The sequence below is a fragment of the Monodon monoceros genome, unplaced genomic scaffold, assembly GCF_005190385.1.
Source record: "Monodon monoceros isolate NGI ecotype Baffin Bay Population unplaced genomic scaffold, NGI_Narwhal_1 Super_Scaffold_6, whole genome shotgun sequence".
Lineage (NCBI taxonomy): Eukaryota > Metazoa > Chordata > Mammalia > Artiodactyla > Monodontidae > Monodon > Monodon monoceros.
In genome coordinates this window covers 33377720-33403829 of record NW_021703783.1, presented here as the reverse complement: position 1 = coordinate 33403829, position 26110 = coordinate 33377720, and the positions used below count along the sequence as shown (strand labels likewise).

Sequence of the window (26110 nt, the reverse complement as noted above, 5' to 3'; positions counted from 1 at the left end):
CCAAAAATGTAGGGTAGCATTATTTCTGCCAGTTCTTCCTTCTACTTCTTCAATCCAGTTAATACAAGATCTTAGTGATAGAAAAGAGAGAGAGAAGAGTGTGTAAGGATTTGTAACAAAGATATATCCTAAATGTTTCAGTTTGGATAAAGCAGAATAAATTACTAAGCACTGACATTACTGGGTAGATATCACTGGACTAATTATCCAAGAGGATCCAGTGTATAGTTATATGTAAATATGCTTTCTGAATCACCATATTTAACTTGTTAAAAATCCTTAGCAACTGTAATTTGTCTACAGCTTGCAGTAGTATTAGTCCAGAGACAAGGTCTTTTATACACACAAATTTGGAAGCAGATAGATTCTTCCCTCCTCTGCAGACAGATCGTGTTGGGAGGTGGGGAAGTGCAGAGAGGAGAGAATCAACTGAAGCAGGATCCCTATTGATTTATTTCCTTTTCTCCTCTGTGAAGGTAGCATTGTCCTTCCCCCCACTGCTGTAGCCACTCAGTCGAAACTTGGAACAGGTGAAAATATAGAAGAAATGGCTCTTCTTACTTTTTGTTTGTTTCCTGCCCACCTGATATAACTTCTGGTCCATTTATCCGTTTGTACAAGGAAGGATGTTCATCTTTCTCTATCATCCATTCTTCCATTTTCCTATACAGTGTTTTATTACTTTGGTAATACTCTCTCCTCTTTAAAAAACCAGTTTTCTGAGATGCAGCAAACTAGAAAGCAAAATCAGGTGAGACAACTCAACCTTAGTGTTCTTGTCTATAAAGTGAAGGAGTTGAGCCATATAATCCTTGAGATTTCTTCCCTGTCCTAAAAGTCTCTTTGATCATTCTGTGAAATAAACATCACCTAAACCTCAGTGTTTTATGATGGACCAGAAAATTCTCACCATTAGAGCCAAAAAGATGCAATACACAATTTTCAGATGCAGAAAGCTTTCCTTAAAAAAAAGATTGTATATTCTGAGAAACACAGTTTGCCATAAAAAGATAATTTTGAGTCCCTGAAATGACACACATGACAAGGTATAAGACACAAAAAACAAAAGACTAAAAAAAAATAAAGGGCTTCCCTGGTGGTGCAGTGGTTGAGAGTCCGCCTGCCAATGCAGGGGACACAGGTTCGTGCCCTGGTCCCGGAAGATCCCACATGCCGTGGAGCGCCTGGGCCCGTGAGCCATGGCCGCTGAGCCTGCGCGTCCGGAGCCTGTGCTCCACAACGGGAAAGGCCACAACAGTGAGAGGCCCGCGTACCGCAAAAAAAAAAAGAAAAAATAAAAGACTAGAAGTGCTTCTACTGTCATTTTTCCATGTGTGGTGTTGTGAACCGACAATCAACCATAACAAGAGGCTTGGTATTTTGGCATTTATCACATGAGAGATTTTGCATTTTCCCCTGCTGTTTCAACTACATGGCATAATGTAATCAGCAAGGAGGAAGGGCAATAATCCATACATTATTTCTATTAATCTCCTTCTCGAGATACCTCATTGTCTCCTTTAACGAGAAATCCCTGCATGGTGTTGGTGGGATTACTTCTTTCTTGTGTTTTGTGCTTTTAATGAATCTTACTGATTGTCAAAAATGATATTACAGTGGTAGTTTTATCATTTTACTTTGTGGGAGTTTATAGAATCCTTGGCTAGTTAATTTTAAAAGAATTCTTCATTAAATATCACCCTCACTCAGCATAGGAAATGACAACAGTTTGGGGGAAAGTGCTATTTTTTCAACTAAGGAAAAAAGCTATAAGTGATGATATTTCCACCATATAATGAACCTTTCATGATTCAAATATGCAATTATAATATTTTGTAAAATCTTTTACTCAGTAGGGTTGCCAGTCAGCATTGAGGTTGAGCTGTGCTGTGAGCACCCTCTATACCAAGTGGGCGTCACCGCTAAGCCAGACTCTTGCGTCCAGTGGTCACACTCCACAGAGCCATTTAGTATCCATTATGGGATAGCAGGAAACCATGGCCTTGAAGAAGACAACGTTCGGATAATTAAATAAATAACAGTTTGCTGTAACAGGCTTCTTGGCCGTATTCAATGTCCTCTCATTCCAGACATGATCAGTGAAAACAGTGCTCACTGAGTTAGCATCTCTTTATGTCCCCCTAGGTATTTTAGGGATATCTAGAAACCACATTAAGTGCTTGGGCCATGAGGAGACCATTTAGCAAATTGAAGATAATGACTAAATAATTGATGAACTAATGAGAGTTAACTTGAGTTAATAAATTATCTCCTTAAGACTTAAAAGCAAATGAATATAGCTTCTCAAAGTACCTCTCTTGTCATTGTCATTTCCGTAAGTGGGAGAATACTCCTTTAGGACATAATCCAATATGATGAATAGAGGTAGAAACTTGTAATGATAAAATGTGAAAGAAAGGGCCATGCAGTTGTAGTGAATTAGATGACCCTCAAACTCTGACTTTCTTGAGATTGGGAACTGTGCCACTCATTTCCATATTCCCTAGATCTTAGCTTAGCTTTAGACACATGTTAACTCAAAAAATGTCCACTAATCATTAGGTAAATGTCTGAGATACTGTGTCCAGAAAAATTTCGAGGAGTGAAGTTCTAGTCTTTCAAGTCAAATACACGTGTCGCCATGACCTGGTGAATTCCAGGATACTGCTAAAATAAAATAAAATTAAGATAAAAATAAGATAAAATCTGGAAAATTGGGAAAAACAAAACATTCATCTCAAAGATTATATTAATTATATATTTCAAGTCTTTCTTCTGGATGTAAAGACAAATTCCTGAAAATCACGTGAGTTTTATGACAAAAATCCTCATCTATGCATAAGTGAACCCAGAATATCTCAGCCTGGACAGGACAGACCAGCTTAGGGACAGCAAGGACTGACAGGCAGTGGGCAAAGCAACCATGGCCTTGAAGAAGATGAGTTTGGGACAAATAAAAGGGATTGCTGCTTTATGTAGAAGTAAACATAGTTTACTTACATAATAAACTCCTAGAGCTTCACAAATGTGTTGAAAATGGAAATTGCTTCAGGAAAGGTTTAGAAAAGTTCATAACTGAGAGAATAGCAAGAGATCCTTGTGTACTTTGGATAAATTCACGATCACTGGGGACTGTCATGGTGAAGGGGATGCATTGTATTTCCCTATAACAAGTCCCTTGCTAATTTTGCCAGACAAAATATTCTGCTGGATGGACCACTGGCCTGTCCTCGCCAGCACTTTCCATGATCTGTTTGACACAGGAGAGCTCTTTAATAAACAATCTTTGGGAGCTCATTTGCCAGAAATCAGGCACCTATGGAAATAAAATGAAGGGGTTTTCAGCATTATTTTCCACATTCTCACCATTGTAAAGCACCTGTGCCCTCACGCATCTCAGGAAACTGAAATAGAACACAGACCTACAGAGGCTTGTTTACTTCTACATTTTCCATTTTTGCCGAAAGGCTTCCCATGGGTATCATCGTGCCAGCAGTGTGAATGCTCTCCTCACAGATGCACAGGCCTTCCTTCTGGCCTTTCCCCCAACCCTCTCCTAATTTACTCAGATGATGGCCACCAATGGGACACTTCCTTTGTCTGGCTGGGATGACAGATGGCAGAGCTTCCACCGGGATTGGCATTAATAGGACTCATAGGAGCTTCCAAGACTAAATTGAGAGGCCATTCCTCTCTTGAGACTTAGTGCATCACATTTTGAATCCATCTTTGCACTCACCTTATAGGTAAAAGGGAAGAGGGCAAAAGAGATAATTACACAGTTGCATTTAGCACTTACTTTTAGGAGAAGAACAATGGACTTGGACTAAAAGCACCAATGTGACTGAATCACTAACCATTTATCCCCTTTATTACTGAAGTCAAAATTCCCAGAAAAAAATATTTTAACACACCCTTGGATAGAGATGATTTATTTTTTATAAGCTGTAGCCCAGCTTATAAACTGAAAGCTCATACATACTGCAGCAAACCATCTGTCAAGGGGGATCCAGATGAGCTAAACAGATGCAACAATTCAAGTTATTTCTGACATGCATAAATAAAACTAGCTAGGAACTAGGATTAAAAAATACTCAAATCATAAAGGCTTTTAGAATGTCAATGAGAACTCATCAGTGTCAGATAACCGTCTACATACAGGAGCATTTCATTGGGAGAGAGATTTTTTTATTTTCATTCTTAGATTTCTCTTTCTTGAGGACTCAGCACAGTAAATAACAGGAAAGAACTCAGAATAGTGGAAAAGTAATTTGAGAGCCCTCTCTCAGGCTACCTAATGTTTGTGAATTAAATAGGAAAGCCAGATTCTGGAGGGATGAAAGGAAAAGCTTTAGGTAAAAATACTGAGAATGTATTGAGTGCTTACTTCATGGCAGGCAGTGTTTTAAGTGCCTTGTACATATTAATTAATTTCATTCTCACTGCAATCCTATGGGATAAGTACCATTACTGTCCCCATTTAACAGATGAGAAAACTGAACCTCTAAGAGGTTAAAGAGCTTCACAAGGGCCCTGCCACCAGTTAGTAGCAGGGCTGGAACCTATGCACCAAGTCTTTACATTCCATTGCCTCAGCATGCACTGAACATCTTTTCTAGATCACAGAGAAATAATAGTTGAGGCCATCAAGCCATCCTTGACCCTGGGAGAACCCCAGCCAGCCTTGTCGAGGCTCTTCTGGTGCAGAACAAACACAGACAGAGAAAGCAATAGACAGAGCTATCTGGAGGTCTGCAGGATCCCCTCCTAGCCCTGGCTCCAGCTTCTTCTGGACCTTTTCCCCGGTCATGCTCTGCTTTGGGACCTCCTCTGTTGGCCCCAGCTCTGAACTTTCTAGCTCCTGTCAGGCCCCTACCATATGCCTTTCTCACTGGCTACCCCACTTCTATTGAATTTGCATTCTGCCCCTTGGCTTTTGTTTTAAGAAGTGCATAGAAAATAAATAAAAGCTGAGATGAGAGGAATTCTAACTATAGAAAATGTTTCTCAGTAGCAGTGTTTCTCAAAGTGTGGTTCTCTGGCTGCCTGCGTAGGCAGCATTGGTGGTGCTTCAGAGGGTGGCAGATTCTAGGCTCCACCTCCTACCTCAGGCATCTGACTCTGGGTGTGTGGCTGATTGATCTGTTATACAAGCTCTCCAGGTGATTCTCATACACATAAAGTTTGAGAAACATAGATGGATATAGAGGGTTTCACACTTAATACTCCCAGGGGTGATTTGCTAAACAAGGAAAGCATTAGGGTCTCTTTACAAAAAGAAGCAGAACTTGAAGGAACATATCAAGCTAGCGTTTGTAGCTCACTTGGAAATCTGTGGGCTACTAACGATTGAGCATGTTAAAATACAACATGTAGCACTGTGTTTGGGGGGTTTTGCCTGGGTTTGCCCAGAAACAACTATCTTACAACATCAGATAAAGTCAAAGGCCTTTCAGGGGAGATGGGTGATACTCCAGAGTGGCTTCAGCAACCTCTTCACCAATTCACAGAACAAAGAGAGCAACAGAACAAAACAAGAGGGGAAAGTTCTTTTTTCAGCCTCCAAACCTGTCACCATTTTCCTAGAAATTTTTATCTTGGATCTGGGGAAGCACATGACCATCTTACCACAAACTGGATTTAAATAGTTTATGGTGGAGCCCTTCGCCCCAAAGCCCACATGTATCCTATCTTATTTTGAATTTAAGCCCCAGAATCCTCGAAAGCCTTCCTAGTAGGTCCAGATACCCAATCATTTGCATGGCTCTTCTCAGGGAGACAGTCTGACCGCACCGGTGTCTTCTCAATCAGAAAGGAGCAGTTCTCAATGGTCAGCATCACCCAGGGCAGCTTTACAAAAGTCCCATTCCTTGGCCTTTGCCCAGACCTACTGGGTTGGGACCACTAGGAATGGGGCCCAACAATCTGTATATTTATAAAATTCCTGCATGATATGATAATCAGCATAATTTGGCAAATACTACCACAAAGCCTTAATTATAATATATTTCCATCTTCTGGAAAACTTTATTAATGTGAAGTCTCTATTGCAAAAACTTAGCTAGCCTTTCCTCCTTTTACATTTTTAGAAAATAATACTTGGTGGGATGAATGTTTTAGTTCAAAGGCACAGGAGGCTTTACCTTGAGAGTAATGATGCTGAATCATCAGAGATTCCTGTGTGCCTGGCTCCCTTCCCAGACACCGAATACAAGTTTTAGTTGTAATTTTGTATTCATATTCTTAAGTAAAGCATTCCAAATTGCGTAAGCTTTGGGAACCACAAAACCTACCCCTGCCCCTGTCTATAAATGGCAGCATATATGACAAAGCCATGCAAAAGCACCCGAAATTAAATATTTTAACAGCTTTATTTTTCTTCCTGGTCTTTGGATTTTCTGAGTCTTCCTCCATTACCCCCTTTTTTAAACCTGATACTCTGCACTCAAACAATATATTTTTGATAAGGCTTCTGATATTCAGTCAGAGACAATATTAGTGCCATGATGGTCTGAGACAAGAGCTGATAGCAAGAACAGATGGTCCCGTCAAAAGCCCACCCAAAGGGATATGATGATACCACGTGTGTCATAGCTGTTTTAGAAGTCGGAGAGGGTAGCATGCTGCAGAGATTAAGTGGGGACTCTGAAACCACACTATGTGACCTGAACTCAAATTGATTGATTTACCCAGTGAATTTAATAGAAGAGCCTCATTCATTTTGAATAGAAGAGAAACCTGCTGCATCTTCCCTATTCATGAGCTCATTCTCCAATTTAGGAAGGTTGCCTCATGCTCAAAGCAAAAAACAGCCTTCAAGTTGAGCAAAGGTTTTTTGCAGTACTCAGATGTTCACGTTTTCTGTGCTCAGGCTATTTTTATTCAGCAGCACAGACGGTCGTGTAAGCACAAATTTCTTCAGCAGTTTTTATTATAGCAGGTGTGGGATCCTAGGCCATTGTCCTTAAAACACACACACATTCATTACCTGCATTTGAACAGCTTGAGAACCAATGCCATTCTCTCTTTGTGAACATTCAGCTGACTGCTTCTTGTTATAAAGAGAAAAAGTGGTATAAAACGAAGCTCTGGGAAGCCTTGTTTAGATGAGAATGACTGAGTTGTCATGGAAGAAGATTATAATAAATCATATTCGAGCTACTTCAAGAGCAGGACACATCTGAAAATGGAATAATCTGAGGATCCACAAGAGAATCGCCTGAGACAAACATGAGCCCTGCCACAGCAATAAGTTTTACTCAATCAAATGAGAAGCGGCCCAACTCCCTAAAGGCACATGGTCTGATTGGATCTCTAGGGTACCACTGTTTTGATCTCAGAAGCAAATGAAGAACAAAGCATAAAGAGTATTCACGACGAAAAAATATACTGAGCTGTATGTTGTGAAAAAGAAACCCACCTAATGAACAAAACCAAGGTGTAGTGGTCTATGGAGTGTGGCACAGATAGCAAACAATCCATAACAAAGATATGACTCATCTCTGATACTCCTAGGCTAGAACATGAGACCTGACATCACAAGTGGCTGCCCAATGGGGGACCATATCTCTCTGCTCTCCTCAACTCTACGTGGGGCTATCTCACTAGTTATTCCCCATGGAATGTGCATGGAGGTGACATGTTTTATTTCCAGGCCAGGGAGTTAAGAAACAGGCAAACCCTCTTAGTCATTTTCCCCATTCTCATTATTCCCATTTGCCCAGTGGATGTTGAAGTTGAAATTGTTAAAGTCACCAGGAATCTAAGTCCCAGAATGATGGTCCACAGCCCCTTGCTGATCTGGAACCGCCTCGCACTGTTACGTGAGTAAAATAAAACCATATTCCTGTATGCCTCTAAAATGTTACCATTTGCTTTGCCTTTTATAGCAGCTAGCATGACTCTAACTAGGAGACAATCAAATCGTGTTCAAAATTATACCTGTTATGTGAATACGATATTCCTCCTTGAAGATCTTCTGGAAGAAAGGAATCTTGAACTGCATGTGAGGCGTATGCAAACCTGGAAGATTTACATCGACGTCTCCCATGAAATGTGGGAATTCCCAGTCCTGCCAGAGAAAATCAACATGAAAACATATCTGTGATTTGTTTCATTCCTAAGCAGCTAAACACCAAAAATTGACTTTTTATAAGCACCTATTTTAAAATCATTTAAATGCAGCTAGCTGTTGGGTGTATCTGTTTTGTTCTGTGATGGTTGTTTTATGTACATTAGGTAGTGGTATGCAAACAAAATCAAAATTAAGTCATAACTTATATCCTTAGATTGTCTCTTTAATGTGATAATAAGAAACCAATGCAGATTTGATGTGCATCAATACGTGTTTCTGTCTTTCTTTCTGGAGACCTGGTCTTAAATTTTTATAGGAAGGAAGTGATCCATATTTTAAAAATATGGGGTAATTTAGTTATATTTTGTTCCACTACTTAAAAAAAATAAGAACCTTATAACAGCATATTTGTGTAAGAAGACAGAGTAAATAGGATCTAATTCACTTAACCGAGTTCCTTAATTCACATCAAGGGAGCTTTATTAATCATCTCTGCTAGCAACTATATGGAATGGAAAAATGCCAAAGGACCAAATGTCCTACCCTCTTGCAATTTAGCATCAATTTGAACCAAATGATGGAGGGCCTGACATACTAGCTTGCGAGATGAACAGTGAATTAATTCCCAAATTGTCATTAGTTATTTCCTTGTTGTCAAGGCAAAATCAGGTGGGATGACTCTCCTTCTCATAAGGAAGGAAAACAGATGCAAATGAAGATATTTTTAGGTGTCTCATCTGCTCTTGATTTTTGGATAGAGGTACCAAATTAAAGTTCATAACTAGCATGTGAAGAAGAAATACACTAAATAATGAAGAAACCTTTAAGCTGAATCCATATTTTTATTTCTAGTAATGAAATGATCACTAATTAACAGTCCTATACTTAAAGAATATTTTTTTAAAAACTTGGATATGAAAAAATAATAAACAAAATATTAATTTAAGATTTCAATCTGCTATCTCAATATAAAAAACTTATTTTTTCCCAAGATTTCTATATATGCAGCTAATAGAGGTGTACTGATAATATTGTGCCTGAACATTTTAGGAGTTTCCATGTCATTCCACTCCCCTCTTTGGTAAAAATTCTGATTAAGGCAGAATAGACCTTAAAGGAAAGGTGAGTATGTGAGTGGTGGTAACCAGGAAAGTTTTCAATGTCTATCAATTTCTTGATCAATGGATCACTTTAAACCACTAATAAGAAATAAATATATAAGAAGAAAATGATGCAATATCATCCCTTTCTATTGGTGTGTACGCAAATTTCTTGTTGGTCTTGCCTCTCCTGGTTTTTCAGATTTCAGCAGCAAATAGACGTGTAATTTTGGAAATTCAGAAAACCCAAAACATTGGAGCCGAATGAATTTGAAACATTTTGATCTAAAATATTAGTAGGAAGTGGATCGGTAATAATACTTGTGAACGATTGCATTTTATTAAAGTGCATTTGATCTTGTTTTTTTTTCCTCCACTGATAATATCTTGGTCTTTCTATATTACTTGAAAGACTCTTGCAAGAGAATTGAAAATGAATTTAGTCTTTTACTAAAGTATAACTGACATCTGCCATAAAAAAATTATGCTTGGCAATGGTAACCAGAGAATATTTCACTAGCCCTGGATAAAAAACACAGAGCGTGATCAATAGAGAAATTCTCTCTCTTATTTCTTGGTGTAAGTAGGAGTTTAGGATTAACAGATACACACTATTATCTATATAAAATAGATACACAATAATGACGTACTGTATAGCACAGGGAACTATATTCATTACCTTGTAATAACCTATGATGGAAAAGAACCTGAAAAAGAATACCTATATCTGTATCTCTTTCTATGTATATATCTGAATCACTTTTCTGTACACCTGAAACTGATACAACATTGTAAATCAACTACACTTCAATTTTTAAAAAAAAGTTAAAAAAAAAAAGGAAGAGAATACTTCTTGGTAGTAATTGGGCAAGTGTACTTAGGGTGCCTTCTTTTGGAAAGATGTTCTTAGACTGTTATCATTTAGCTTTTCATTTCGTGAAATGAAAGCTTTCTACTGGGTATGAAATCAATTTTAGTTTGAAAGTAATCTCTAGAGATTTCTTGTAGACTGGGATCAAAATTTCATTCCCCCCAAAATTGTTCCTCAATTATTTCCCACCTGTACTTGGAGATAGAAAGATGAATTAAGGAAAAGGAAAGTAGGGGAAAGAGAAGAGAAAGTCTTACTCTTCATCTAGAAGATGGCATTACTTGTGCTTTTAGTTTTTTAAAGAAGGGATCAAGGCAGGGATTTGGGGGGAAAGTGTGAGAGAAGTGTCTTATGCCATCTAATAAATTAAAAACAAAGAGAACTAATAAAAGAGATGATACGTAAATTCTCTTAGATTTCCCCCTTATATATTATTTTTTATAATGACCAGATTTTGGTTTTCAAAACTGTCTTCCTTGGTCTTCTAACTCCCTATCCCCATTCTCTCCCTGGTACTCTGATTTCTGTAGTTCAGTTCCTACTCTGCATATTTCTGCAGACTCGTTGAATCAGCATAAACTTTGACCTTGACTTAGAATGGAATGATAATAATAATCATTGCTGGGACTTCCCTGGTGGGCCAGTGGTTAAGACTTCACCTTCCAGTGCAGGGGGTGTGAGTTCAATCCCTGGTCAGGGAGCTAAGATCTGCACATGCCTTGCTGCCAAAAAACCAAAACATAAAACAGAAGCAATATTGTAACAAATTCAATAAAGACTTTAAAAATGGTTCACATCAAAAAAGTCTTTAAAAAATAATAACCATTGCTACCACTTGCAATATGTTTTAGACTCATCTTAATGGGGGCATCTGAGGGTGGTGATACCCCAAGTATTTATTTATAGGAGATAGAAGAGGAGAGAGGATGATATTCTGAGTTCCCATCTTCATCTGTCAATCTTACAAGCTTCTTGTGAGGATGAGACAATGCCTGGACAGCAATTAGTGCACTGCTGGAGACAGATGGAAGAGACAGAGACAGGCCAGCAAGCAAGGTTGATATCCGAGCATGATTCCAAGGCCAGGGTTATCCTGAGAGTGAAGCAGAGGAAGCAGATAGGTCTGTTTTCAGGAGGATCGCATCCAGGGCTGCCTCAAGGTCCAGATGAAAAAGGAAAACAGCCATCTTCTCCTTTCTTCCCTCATCCATGGCACAGCACTGGCCTCCTGAGGTCTCTGATGGGACTTGGGTCAGAGCTGAGTCCTCCCAGAGGGCACCAGGAGCGGGGCCATAGAGAAGGGCACCTCTCTCAAAGAGATGCATGAGGTGGCTTCAAAGGATAGAAGAACAGGAGCAAATTGTGGGTCACACTGTGGCGACACACAAATAACTGTGGGGGACTTGCAGTGTGGTGGGGCTGGCACTGCTACTGTGTAGGCGGGAGCTGGTAAACCAGCAACATGAGAGGCTAAAGGAAACCTGCGGATGCTTGCGGTATAAAGTATCGAGCACTGGCAGTGTTCTAGCATCATCCTAAGCTACAGAGTTACATTACATACAAAATCATTCCCAAATGTTGCTATTATTAACCCATTTTATGGATGAGAAGAATTTGCCTCACAAAGGTTGAATTGTCACAAAATAATGTAGCTGTCATGTGGCAGAGCCCGGGCCAAAGAATACATACTTTCTGCTGGGACACGCAGGCTCTAACCATGAAAAGTGACAACGCTTTTTGTTTTTGATTCAGTAATGGAATTATTTGTACCTGCTGTACCTGTTCTAATAGAGAATCATTGATGACACTCATCACCTGCTCATCTCTCACCCAAAGTCAGTTCCATGAGGGGCTTTAAACTATCCCTCCCTGCCACCACATAAGGTTCTCATATTTTATCTGACCCTAATTTGAACAAGAAGACCAACTGTAAATTTTTCTCCACTAAGCAACTGCCTCAGGATAGTTGGTTTCAATCAGACTGCTGAGTAGGGAGATTTGACGAACAGGAGATTACTAGAAACTACTGAGATTCTCTTGGCATGAAATCGATGTATGTATAGTAGTTTCATGCACAGATTGTATGTACATGTTATGAGAGCCATGGCTTCCTTTCCTTCTGCATACTTTTTTTTTAAACATTTTTACTGGAGTATAATTGCTTTATAATGGTGTGTTAGTTTCTGCTTTATAACAAAATGAATCAGCTATACATATACATATATCCCCATATCTCCTCCTTCTTTCATCTCCCTCCCACCCTCCTTATCCCACGCCTCTAGGTGGTCACAAAGCACCAAGCTGATCTCCCTGTGCTATGTGGCTGCTTCCCACTAGCTATCTATTTTACATTTGGTAGTGTATATATGTCCATGGCACTCTCTCATTTGGTCCCAGCTTACCCTTCCCTCACTCTATGTCCTCAAGCCCATTCTCTACGTCTGCGTCTTTATTCCTGTCCTGCCCCTAGGTCCTTCAGAACCAATTTTGGTTTTTTTATTAGATTCCATATATATGTGTTAGTATACGGTATTTGTTTTTCTCTTTCTGACTTATTTCACTCAGCATGATAGACTCTAGGTCCATCCACCTCACTACAAATAAATCAATTTCGTTTCTTTTTATGGCTGAGTAATATTCCATTGTATATATGTGCCACATCTTCTTTACCCATTCAGTTGTTGATGGACACTTAGGTTGCTTCCACGTCCTGACTACTGTAAATAGAGCTGCAAAAAAAATGGTGGTACATGACTCTTTTTGAATTATGGTTTTCTCAGAGTATATGCCCAGTAGTGGGATTGATGGGTCATATGGTAGTTCTATTTTTAGTTTTTTAAGGAACCTCCATACTGTTCTCCGTAGTGGCTGTATCAGTTTACATACCCATCAACAGCGCAAGAGGGTTCCCATTTCTCCACACCCTCTCCAACATTTATTGCATGTAGACTTTTTGATGATGGCCATTCTGACTGGTGTGAGGTGACACCTCATTGAAGTTTTGATTTGCATTTCTCTAATGATTAGTGAGGTTGAGCATTCTTTCATGTGTTTGTTGGCAAACTGTATATCCTCTTTGAAGAAAAGTTTGTTTAGGTCTTCTGCCCATTTTTGGATTGGGTTGTTTATTTTTTTAATATTGAGCTGCATGAACTGCTTGTAAATTTTGGAGATTAATCCTTTGTCAGTTGCTTCATTTGCAAATACTTTCTCCCATTCTGAGGGTTGTCTTTTCATCTTGTTTATGGTTTCCTTTGCTATGCAAAAGCTTTTAAGTTTCATTAGGTCCCATTTGTTTATTTTTGTTTTTATTTCCATTTCTCTAGGAGGTGGGTCAAAAAGGATCTTGCTGTGATTTATGTCATAGAGTGTTCTGCCTATGTTTTCCTTTAAGAGTTTTACAGTGTCTGGTCTTATATTTAGGTCTTTAATCTGTTTTGAGTTTACTCTTGTGTATGGTGTTAGGGAGTGTTCTAATGTCATTCTTTTACATGTAGCTGTCCAGTTTTCCCAGCACCAGTTATTGAAGAGGCTGTCTTTTCCCCATTGTATATTCTTGCCTCCTTTATCAAAAATAAGGTGACGGTATGTGCTATCTGGGCTTTCTATCCTGTTCCATTGATCTATATTTCTTTTTTTGTGCCACTACCATACTGTCTTGGTTACTTTAGCATTTGTACTGTAGTCTGAAGTCTGGGAGCCTGATTCCTCCAGATATGTTTTTCTTTCTCAAGATTGCTTTGGCTATTCGGGGTCTCTTGTGTTTCCATAGAAATTGTGAAATTTTTGGTTCTAGTTCTGTGAAAAATGCCAGTTGTAGTTTGATAGGGATTGCATTGAATCTGCAGACTGGTTTGGATAGTATAGTCATTTTCAAAATGTTGATTCTTCCAATCCAAGAACATGGTATATCTCTCCATCTGTTTGTATTATCTTTAATTTCTTTCATCAGTGTATTATAGTTTTCTGCATACAGGTCTTTTGTCTCCTTAGGTAGGTTTATTCCTAGGTATTTGATTCTTTTTGTTTCAGTGGTAAATGGGAGTGTTTCCTTAATCTCTCTTTCAGATTTTTCATCATTAGTGTATAGGAATGCAAGAGATTTTTGTGCACTAATTTTGTATCCTGCTACTTTACCAAATTCATTGATTAGCTCTAGTAGTTTTCTGGTAGCATCTTTAGGATTCTCTATGTATACTATCATGTCATCTGCAAACAGTGACAACTTTACTTCTTCTTTTCTGATTTGGATTCCTTTTATTTCTTTTTCTTCTCTGATTGCCATGGCAAAAACTTCCAGAACTATGTTGAATAATAGTGGTGAGAGTGGACAACCTTGTCTTTCTCCTGATCTTAGAGGAAATGGTTTCAGTTTTTCACCATTGAGAACAATGTTGGCTGTGGGTTTGTCATATATGGCCTTTATTATGTTGAGGTAAGTTCCTCTATGCCTACTTTCTGGAGGGTTTTTATCATAAATGGGTGGTGAACTTGGCCAAAAGATTCTTCTACATCTATTAAGGTGAACATATGGCTTTTTTCACTCAGTTTGTTAATATGGTGTATCACATTGATTGATTTGTGTATATTGAAGAACCCTTGTATACCTGGGATAAACCCCACTTGATCATGGTGTATCAACCATTTAATGTGCTGTTGGAGTCCATTTGTTAGTATTTTTTTGAGGATTATTTCATGGTTGTTCATCAGTAATATTGGCCTGTAGTTTTCTTTCTTTGTGACATCTTTGCCTGGTTTTGGTATCATGGTGATGGTGGCCTCGTAGAATGAGTTTGGGAGTGTTCCTCTCTCTGCTATATTTTGGAAGGGTTTGAGAAGGATAGGTGTTAGCTCTTCTCTAAATGTTTGGTAGAATTCACCTCTGAAGCCATCTGGTCCTGAGCTTTTGTTTGTTGGAAGATTTTTAATCACAGTCTCAATTTCAGTGCTTGTGATTGGTCTGTTTCTATTTTCTAGGTCTTCCTGGCTCAGTCTCAGAAGGTTGTGATTTTCTAAGAATTTCTCCATTTCTTCCAGGTTGTCCATTTTATTGGCATGTAGTTGCTTGTAGTAATCTCTCATGATCCTTTGTGTTTCTGCAGTGTAAGTTGTTACTTCTCCTTTTTCATTTCTAATTCTATTGTTTTGAGTTTTCTCCCTTTTTTTTCTTGATGAGTCTGACTAATGGTTTATCAATTTTGTTTATCTTCTGAAAGAACAAGCTTTTAATTTATTGATCTTTGCTATCGTTCCTTTCATTGCTTTTTCATGTATTTCTAATCTGATCTTTATTATTTCTTTCCTTCTGCTAACTTTGGGGTTTTTTTATTCTTCTTTCTCTAACTGATTTAAGTGTAAGGTTAGGTTGTTTATTTGAGATGTTTTTTGTTTCTTGAGGTAGGATTGTATTGCTATAAAATTCCCTCTTAGAACTGCTTTTGCTGCATCCCATAGGTTTTGGGTCGTTGTGTTTTCACTGTCATTTGTTTCTAGGTATTTTTTGATTTCCTCTTTGATTTCTTCAGTGATCTCTTGGTTATTTAGTAGTGTATTGTTTAGCCTCCATGTGTTTGTATTTTTTACAGATTTTTTCCTGTAATTCATATCTAGTCCTATAGCATTGTGGTCAGAATAGATACTTGGTATGATTTCAATTTTCTTAAATTTACCAAGGCTTGATTTGTGATCCAAGATATGATCTATCCTGGAGAATGTTCCATGAGCACTTGAGAAGAAAGTGTATTCTGTTGTTTTTGGATGGGATGTCCTATAAATATCAATTAAGTCCATCTTGTTTAATGTATAATTTAAAGATTGTGTTTCCATATTTATTTTCATTATGGATGATCTGTCCATTGATGAAAGTGGGGTGTTAAAATCCCCTACTATCATAGTGTTGCTGTTGATTTCCCCTTTTATGGCTGTTAGCATTTTCCTTAGGTATTGAGGTACTCTTATGTTGGGTGCATAAATATTTATGTGTTATACCTTCCTCTTGGATTGGTCTCTTGATCATTATGTAGTGTCCTTCTCTGTCTCTTGTAATAGTCTTTATTTTAAAGTCTATTTTGTCTGATATGAGAATTGCTACTCCAGCTTTCTTTTGGTTTCCATTTGCATGGAATATCTTTTTCCATCCCCTCACTTTCAGTCTGTATGTGTCCCTACGTCTGAAGTAGGTCTCTTGTAGACAGCATATATACAGGTCTTGTTTTTGTATCCATTCAGCCAGTCTATGTCTTTTGGTTGGAGCATTGAATCCATTTACATTTGAGGTAGTTATTGATATGTATGTTCCTATTACCATTTTCTTAATTGTGTTGGGTTTGTTATTGTAGGTCTTTTCCTTCTCTTGTGTTTTCTGCCTAGAGAAGTTCCTTTAGCATTTGTTGTAAAGCTGGTTTGGTGGTGTTTAATTCTCTTAGCTTTTGCTTGTCTGTAAAGGTTTTAATTTCTCTGTCAAATCTGAATGAGATCCTTGATGGGTAGAGTAATTTTGGTTGTAGGTTTTTCCCTTTCATCACTTTAAATATGTCCTGCCACTCCCTTCTGGCTTGCAGAGTTTCTGCTGAAAGATCAGCTGTTAACCTTATGGGAATTCCCTTGTATGTTATTTGTTGTTTTTCCCTTGCTGCTTTTAATATTTTTTCTTTGTATTTAATTTTTGATAGTTTGATTAATATGTGTCTTTGGCATGTTTCTCCTTGGATTTATCCTGTATGGGACTCTCTACGCTTCCTGGACTTGACTATTTCCTTTCCCATATTAGGAAAGTTTTCAACTATAATCTGTTCAAGTATTTTCTCAGTCCCTTTCATTTTCTCTTCTTCTACTGGACCCCTATAATTCAAATGTTGGTGATTTTAATGCTGTCCCAGAGGTCTCTGAGACTGTCCTCAATTCTTTTCATTCTTTTTTCTTTATTCTGCTCTGCAGTAGTTATTTCCACTATTTTATATTCTAGGTCACTTATCTGTTTTTCTGCGTCAGTTATTCTGCTATTGATCCCTTCTAGAGAATTTTTAATTTCATTTATTGTGTTTGCTCTTTAGTTCTTCTAGGTCCTTGTTAATCGTTTCTTTTATTTTCTCCATTCTATTTCCAAGATTTTGGATCATCTTTACTATCATTACTGTGAATTATTTTTCAGGTTGAATGCGTATTTCCTCTTCATTTGTTTGTTCTGGTGGGTTTTTACTTTGCTCCTTCATCTGCTGTGTGTTTCTGTGCCTTCTCATTTTGCTTCACTTACTGTGTTTGGGGTCTCCTTTTCACAGGCTGCAGGTTCGTAGTTCCCATTGTTTGGTGTCTGCCCCCAGTGGGTAAGTTTGGTTCAGTGGGTTGTGTAGGCTTCTTGGTGGAGGGGACTGGTGCCTGTGTTCTGGTGGATGAAACTGGATCTTGTCCTTCTGGTGGGCAGGACCACGTTCGGTGGTGTGTTTTCGGGGTGTCTGTGACCTTATGATTTTAGGTAGCCTCTCTGCTAATGGGTGGGGCTGTGTTCCTCTCTTGCTAGTTGTTTGGCCTAGGGTGTGCAGCATTGTAGCTTGCTGGTTGTTGAGTGGAGCTGGGTCTTAGCTTTGAGATGGAGATTTCTGGGAGAGCTTTCGCCATTTGATATTACATGGAGCCGGGAGGTCTCTGGTGGACCAATGTCCTGAACTCAGCTCTCCCACCTCAGAGGCACAGGCCTGACACCTGGCCAGAGCACCAAGACCCATGGCTCAGAAGAAAAGAGAGAAAAAAAGAAAGAAAAAAATAAAATAAAATAGTTAGAATAAAAAGTTATTGAAAATAAAAAAAAAATAAAAACAATAAAAAGAAAGACAGAAAGAAGAGAGCAACGGAAACAAAAAAACAAATCCACCAGTGATAACAAGTGCTAAAAGCTGTACTAAAAAAAAGAAAAAAATGGACAGACAGAACCCTTGGACAAATGGTGAAAGCAATGCTATACAGACAAAATCATACAAAGAAGCATACATATACACACTCACAAAAAGAGAAAAAGGAAAAAAATAGGTATATCTATATATATAAATAAAAAGGAAGAGAGCAACCAAATTAATAAACAAATCTACCAATGATAATAAACTCTAAATACTAAACTAAGATAAACATAAAACCAGAAAAAATTAGATGCAGAAAGCAAACCCCAAGTCTACAGTTGCTCCCAAAGTCCACAGTCTCAATTTTGGGATGATTCATTGCCTATTCAGGTATTCCAGAGATGCAGGCTACATCAAGTTGATTGTGGAGATTTATTCTGCTGCTCCTGAGACTGCTGGGAGAGATTTCCCTTTCTCTTCTTTGTTCGCATAGCTCCCGGGTTTCAGCTTTGGATTTGGCCCCGCCTCTGCGTGTAGGTCACCTGAGGGCGTCTGTTCCCACCCAGACAGGACGGGGTTAAAGGAGCAGCTGATTAAGGGTCTCTGGCTCACTCAGGCCGGGGGGGAGGGAGGGGTACGGAATGCGGGGCTAGCCTGCAGCGGCAGAGGCCGGCGTGACGTTGCACCAGCCTGAGGCGCGCCGTGCGTTCTCCCGGGAAGTTGTCCCTGGATCACGGGACCCTGGCAGTGGCGGGCTGCACAGGCTTCCGGAAGGGTAGGTGTGGATAGTGACCTGTGCTCGCACACAGGCTTCTTGTTGGCTGCAGCAGCAGCCCTAGCATCTCATGCCCGTCTCCGGGGTCCGCGCTGATAGCCGCGGCTCCTACCCGTCTCTGGACCTCGTTTAAACAGTGCTCTGAATCCTCTCTCCTCGCGCACCGCAAAGCAGTGTTCTCTTGCCTCTTAGGCAGGTCCAGACTTTTTCCTGGACTCTCTCCTGGCTAGCTGTGGCGCACTAGCCCCCTTCAGGCTGTGTTCAAGCAGCGAACCCCAGTCCTCTCCCTGGGATCTTACCTCCGAAGCCAGAGCCTCAGCTCCCAGCCCCGCCCGCCCCGGCAGGTGAGCAGACAAGCCTCTCGGTCGGCACCGATCCTCTGTGCAGGAATCTCTCCGCTTTGCCTTCTGCACCCCTGTTGCTGCGCTCTCCTCCGTGGCTCTGAAGCTTCCCCCTGTCACCCCCTCATCTCCACCAGTGAAGGGGCTTCCTAGTGTGTGGAAACCTTGCCTCCTTCACAGCTCCCTCCCACTGGTGCAGGTCCCGTCCCTATTCTTTTGTCTCTGTTTTTTCTTTTCCCCTACCCAGGTACGTGGGGAGTTTCTTGCCTTTTGGGAAGTCTGAGGTCTTCTGCCAGCATTCAGTAGGTGTTCTGTAGGAGTTGTTCCACATGTAGATGTATTTCTGATGTATTTGTGGGGAGGAAGGTGATCTCCACATCTTACTCCTCTGCCATCTTGAAGGTCTCCCCGCTGCATACGTTTTATAAATTATATTTTGAATACCAGATGAAAGTGTTGAATTAAGAGAATTACAAGGCAAGATGTGTTTGGTTACTAAGACCAGGGTACAGACAGGCTGGTCCTGTGATTGTATATTATAAAATGTTCATTTACTCTGTTCTTTAAGAAATGTTATCAGTATTCAGTAATTCAAAGCTTCCTTATTACAGTCTGCTATCAAATCTAACAATGCCTTCAGCTGTCTGTCCCATTTGTGACTCAGTGATGTGAGAATGATTTAGGTACATTGTGTCACACACCCTATTGTAGTTCTCATCAGTTTATGGTGATGAACAGAGTTCCAACTTTGTATCTTGCTTCATATAGGAGAAAAAGTTAATTTTTATTCAGAAGGGTATATTTCCCATATAAAAATAAATGAGCAGCACCATGGTATGTATCTACTCCTATTTCTTACGTACAATGGTTTACTTTTGCCTATAGCTATAAAAATCACATTTGAACACTGATGTGCAAATTGCATTTGGACATGTAATTTGGATGGATGTGACCAAATGTGATTACATCCAAGTGTGGCCCTATTAATCATGGGCCACATCTAGACAGAATTTCAGGACAATGTTAAGTATATAGGCAAGATGATCTCAGGATATCCTCGATTCATCATTTCCCCACATTTTCTCATTGAGACACATGCCTTGGGGCCAAGGAAAAGAACTTGGTACTGTGCAGAGAAACTCAAGCTTGAAACCAACATGGTTTTGAATTCCCCAACTGGCATTCAATTTCCCAAATCAAATGAAGGGACCCCATTTCTATTTAGAGAAGCGTTAAAGCATAAAAATGTAATAACATTGAGTACTCTACCCTGCAAAAATGAAACCATGGTGTCAGAACAAAAGTCGTATTTTGGAGGCTAAAGACTGGCCACCTGGTTTTTGAGAAATTTAAGACGCAAATTATATTATAGTTTAACAAAAAGTATTGATAACTACTTAGAATAGAGTGATAATTAGATTCCTAAATACCAATAAAATATCAACATTTTTCAATGTAATAATTTGTATATCTCCTCTTTATAGGCATTAGATTATAAAGCTTTAAATAATTTCAAAAGCCAACTTTACAGATATGCTTCTTTCTCTTTGTTAATTTCTGTTTTGCCTATTCAGAACTGAATTTAGATCCATGAATATCAGAACATCATTCTACCAAAAATGTCCCCAGCTTGTAAAGTGTCCTTAGCTTTTCTATGTTTACCATGTCCTAGCAACAAGATTTTAGATGACAGTGAGCAGTGGTGGCCTGAAGAATTGTACTCATGCTTTGAGTGATATTTTTGTTTCTTATTAAGAATCTCGAGTGCCTGATTTCTTTCAGTAACCCTATGCTTCTCCTAATTAGCAAAACTGCCATGGTGTCACTTAGCTGAATAAATCCTTGGAAATCTTGACACATAGTAGATGTTGCTCATTTGTTTGTTTATTACCTGCCTCTCCCATTGGAATGTAAACTCCAAGGAGCGTACAGAAATTTTTCCTGTTTTGTTCACTGTTATATTCCCCATATCTGAAGTAGTACTCAGCGTATAGTAAGAACTCAAATATTTGTTGAATTGATGAATGGAGCTCTCTGAAAGTTAAAGATATACAACCATCTCTTTTTGGTTTCATGTAAATGGAATTTAGGTAAACAGAGACAAAAAATACTTGTTTTTGTAAATAATATTACACGTCAAACTGAGATTCATTATTATGAAAGAAAATTGTTACTTTATTTTTTCCCTATAAACAAGGTATACTGGAATTACACAGGGAGTAACCTAAAGATAAAGCCATTTGCCAAAGATCACAGAGAAGAGACAGTGGATAATGGGAGGAAGAAAGTGGTCAAATGTAAATGTTGTGAGATGAGGCAGTTAATGTTTGGATAATTAGTAAAAATGCTCATTGGGATGATCCAAGACATACTTTTAGTTACCATATAAATGTAAAGAAGCTCATGAGACACGTCCAACCAAGTCAGAGAACATGAAAAGAGAATGTAAACCAACATGTGATTAAAAAAATATGGAGGATCATTTCCAGCAGTGGATGACGCCAGGAAGGTGGTCAAGGCAACGTTGAATATCAGAGACACCCTGCAGTAAATGTGAAGGATGTACTAAAGAGAAAGACCAGCAGCTTACTTCTTAGATGTCTTTTGACAAATATTCTTTTCTTATAAGTTATACTCTTATTTTCTCCTAATATTAACTATTGTTTTTTTTTTCCTCAATGGCAAATGAATTCCATAACCTTTTGGAGTTCTCTCTCAGGAGTCACATATGCTATTTAAAAGATTTAAAACCTTTGGGGAAAAATCTTGGCTTTCTGGTTGAAGTAGGCTTTTTTCAACAAGTAGAAGAGATGGCAGATCTCATTCATCATTAAAACAAATCCAAGTCAAACTGTAAATCCTTACTTAAAATGTTTAAAGAACTTGACACGTGCTTTTTATGCATTCCAAGATACCGATAAACTCTCAAAATTGTCGTTGTCTAAACAATCTAATTCATCCTGAAGGCCTATTTTGTAGTGTGGTTTAATGTATTTTCTTCATCAGTAATCTTTCTTACTTGCAAAGGCCAATAGGAATTTTCCTGTCTAATTCTGAAGCCAACATACATCAATGAGATATAAGTAACAGTTTAGTGCCTGTAGAAAAAACAAATAAGTCAAGCCCAGAGTAGATTTGAGAAGTGAGTGTAGTTTGTTACTTTTAAGAGACTTTACTGTGAGGCTCTGGCAAGATAGCAGTGGGTTGTTAAAGACAAGTTTTTTATATTTAGACAGCTTGAAAGCATCATTATTTTAAGCACCAAGGTGGAAGAGTGTCTGATGAAATGGCACTGGGCCTCATTTACAGATGTCCTGCCCTGGCAGACTGATGTGATGGAGTAGAAAATAGAAGTCAGTCTTGTGTTTACAACTAATAGAAATGCATCATGTGGCATCTAGGAATAATAGGAAATCAATATCCCTCACTAGGGCAATAGAGTTCACCAATATGCAAGGAAAGAGTGCTTGACATTTTAGAGACTCCTATGTGTATATGTGTGTGGAGGTGTGTAGAGAAACCATTGACTAGGACAAGTTGCTGACAACTAAAGCTAGTGCAAAGTCTAAAGAAACACAGTGTCATAACTCAATGATAGATCCTTTTGGATAAAGTCTTCCATCCATCATCAAACAACAACTTGACCTACTTTGCACTTCTTAAGAAGAGTGAATATTAGCTACATAATAAATTGATATTTTTTTTAATTAAATGAGAACTCCTAATAACTCCTCTTTTCCTAAAGGGGAAAGAGTGAAATCTAGTGGAAGGAAATTTTTAGACAGCATACTTTCATGTTATTTTTCAGACACTGGCTGCGGTTCAATTTCACATAGCCCTTGCTTATTCTGTGCTTTATTGTATTTGGACATTTGGTATAAAATGTCACTGCTCCAGTATCTGTTCTGGCTCTATGCATGCTGCCAGGAATGGTCACATTCAGTTGTCTGAATGACTAATTTCTTCTATAGGCTATATAGGAAAATTAATTGCATACTGTCAAAAGAGTAGATATTGTCCTTGGTAAAATTTTTATTTAATATTGAAGTCATTTTTCTCTGTAAAAAATTAATAATAGTGGAGATCAGTGGATAAATGTGATTCAATATAAAAATATTCACTTCACAAACAATAGAGAGGGTATGAAGTTGATCTAAATATCAGATGGGTGGTTGAGGTAAAGGGCCTCTAGTGTTTCTTGCAATAAGTTCATTTCTATTTTCATAATTTTTTGTCAAGAATGTCTCATGGAGCATATATTCTAATAGAAGAGAGACCAGTCAATCAGCAAATAGCAATAAAATATGGTGTCAAATAGAGATAAATGCTTTAAAGGAAATAAAACCGGGTAAGGTGATGGAGAGTGGTGAGTTAGGGGTGGGTGCTAGTTTAGTTAGTCAAAAGAAAGCCTCTTTGAGGATGACCTTTGTATGGAGTGCTGACTGGTATGAAAGAACAGCTCTGTAAATCTCTGGAGGAGGAGCTGATCAGCTAGAAGGAAGAGCAAATGCAAAGGCCCTGAGCAGGAAATGAGCTGGGAATGTCCAGAAACAGCAAGGATAGAGTGGCTATAGGAGTGTGAGTGATGTGGAGAGTGGGAGGTTGGCTGTAGGAGGAATAAAGTTCAGTTTAAAGACAACTGTAGTAATTTAGGTGCGAGATGATGGTGGTTAAACAATGGTGGTCAGGTGTTCAGATCAAGATGTATTTTGAAGTGTCGCCAGCTGAGTTTCTGGATTTACCAGTTGCTCCGGCAACTGGTAAATGACAGCATCATTTACTGAGAAGGGAGAATTCGGGGAACCAATAAACTTGTAGCAGATTGGGAGGTGGGTAAGAAATCCAGAGGTCTATTTAGAACACACTATATATCAAGTGGAGGTATTGCACAGGCAGCTGGGAAGCATAGGGGAGGGATCAAGACTGGAGATGTCATGTGGAAGTCACCCGTGCACCTACTGATCTAAAACCATGAAGCTGGATGAAATCGTCTAGAAAGGGAGTACAGAAAGCCAAGAGAAGAGGGCTGGGGACTGAGCGCTGAGGTACTCTGACATTTGGAAGTTGCAAGAGGCAGTAAGGAAAACAAAGCAAGAATGGTGTATAACAACAGGAGAAAGTGCATCCTAGAAGCTAGGTGAAAAGTGTCTCAAGAAGGCAGAAGTGGTCAACTTTATTGAATGCAGCTGAAAGTAAGAAGACTGAAAGTTAACCATAGGATTCAGTACTGTAGGAGAGGGGTTATGGGTTTTTTTTTTGGCTGCACTGTGCGGCACCTTTTTTCCCTTACCAGGGATGGAACCCGCACCCCACACACGGAGTCCTAACCCCTGGACCGCCAGGGAACTCCCAGGAGTTGTTGATCTCGATAAGACCTCCAAGCTCCAGAGGAAGCTGATGTTGGAGACAAAGACCTGACTACAGTTGGTTCAAGAGAAAATGGGAAGTGAGAAGTAGAGACAATAATTGCAGAACTCTTATGAGGAGCTTTGCTGTATGAGTGGGAACACAGTAAAGAGGCAGTAACTGGAGAGAGATTATGATTCTGTTAATTTCAGATAAACTTGTTAGTGTCAAATAAAGTCAATTTTGGCAGGATAAGGGACTCTGAGTGGGACCTGAAATTTCCTTTTTACATTTTAAGTAGCTTCTGCAATGGCTAAAGTTAAAAGCTGGTGTGCACCAGGGTGGATGCGCTGATTGTTTACAGCGGGTGTCCGTTCTGGTTGATGAATACCTCCACTGTATCAGTAGTTAAATACTTTGACTATCACTGTCTGTGAAGTCAAAATGGCTGTTTTTCTGAAAAAACAAAACAACGCTAGGCTAAGTTAATTGTATCTGGAAAGTAGCAGACTTTTAGAAACAATAGCCTGGATCCTTGTTGCTCTACCGATGTGATTTCCTTCTGTTTCTTCTTTCTCAGTAAAGACAATCACAGAATGTCTGCCTCTGACCCCCACGGACCACCCAGTGATAACACGAACAGAAAGTAAAACCTTTAGAGCAATGGATTTGAACGGCCAGACATCCCAGGCCTTTCTTCAGTGTGTTTTGGGTCAAGAGTGTTCATCCTCTGAGCTCTTGAGAAAAATTATCAACCCTCAAGTAAGAGAGGATAGACTAGGAAAACAAGATATATAGAGGCAGGGTGGAGGATTGGGAACAATAAAATACATTTTGTTGCTGGAGAATTATACCCTCAGTGAGATGAAAAGTTTTCTGAACCTAGTTTTAGTCCAGAGGTCAATGGCCAAGAAAAACCTAAAATACATTGTTTTCCTTGTTGGGAACCTATGTGAGAGAGATTCTACCACCCTCAGGATCTTTTTGGGAAACAAGTTTCCAAGCTGGGGTAAAGAAGCCTTACACTCATGTTAGCAGTTGCCTGTCCTTATGCTGACACGATGCATTCAGAAAAGCCTGAGGTGACTACAGTGGGCTTGGTTTATAGCGTCCACATAGCACTTTTAGAGGGAATGTGAAGTCTATATTTCTTGCAGAAGTTTCCAGTAACTCACGCAACTTCCGCAGAGGATAGTATCACACTATTATTCAACTAATTCAATACTTATTGAATGCTGACTATAGGCAAAGCATTTATTCTCAAAGAATATCTAATGGCATTAATAAAGAAAGAAATTACACTCTTCCTTTTGCAGATATAGACAGTGATGGTCAGTGAGGTCACTAGATTCTTCCCATATTACCCAACAGACAACTGGTAGAGAAAAGATTAGATGAAATTCAATCAGTACACCTTGAACTGTATTTCACTGCATCCGCCTTATTGAGAATCCTATTTAGGAGAAGGCAAACCCTGTTTAGGAGATTGACTTTATTTTCATATGCTATTCAGACAAAGCAAACCAACATTTATCATAAACTTGCTCTGTGTCAAGAATTTGATCTACTGTAAACCACATGCAAATATATATGGCAAGTGAGCTTTTTCTCATTTTATAAGGAAGTAAACTGAGGCTAACAGAACAGTCAAGTAGCTTGCCCAATGCTGCACAATGGGTACCAAAAGGATTGGTTCCCAGGTTAGTCTGACTCCAAAGATATTTTTTATACCATACCAAGCTTGCTCATGACTTTTTTTCATTAAGCTCTAATG

At 39.0% G+C, this 26110-nt stretch overlaps 1 protein-coding gene across 2 annotated transcripts in view; it reads right to left on the bottom strand.

The window, feature by feature from the left end:
• Positions 1-26110, bottom strand: part of TMEM117 (transmembrane protein 117) — a 529726-nt gene that overhangs the window by 5012 nt on the left and 498604 nt on the right. For both annotated transcript variants that reach the window (XM_029206691.1, XM_029206692.1), the window contains one exon: positions 7942-8071. In XM_029206691.1, the coding sequence (XP_029062524.1) occupies positions 7942-8071 (130 nt within the window). The remainder of the gene's footprint in view (positions 1-7941; positions 8072-26110) is intronic.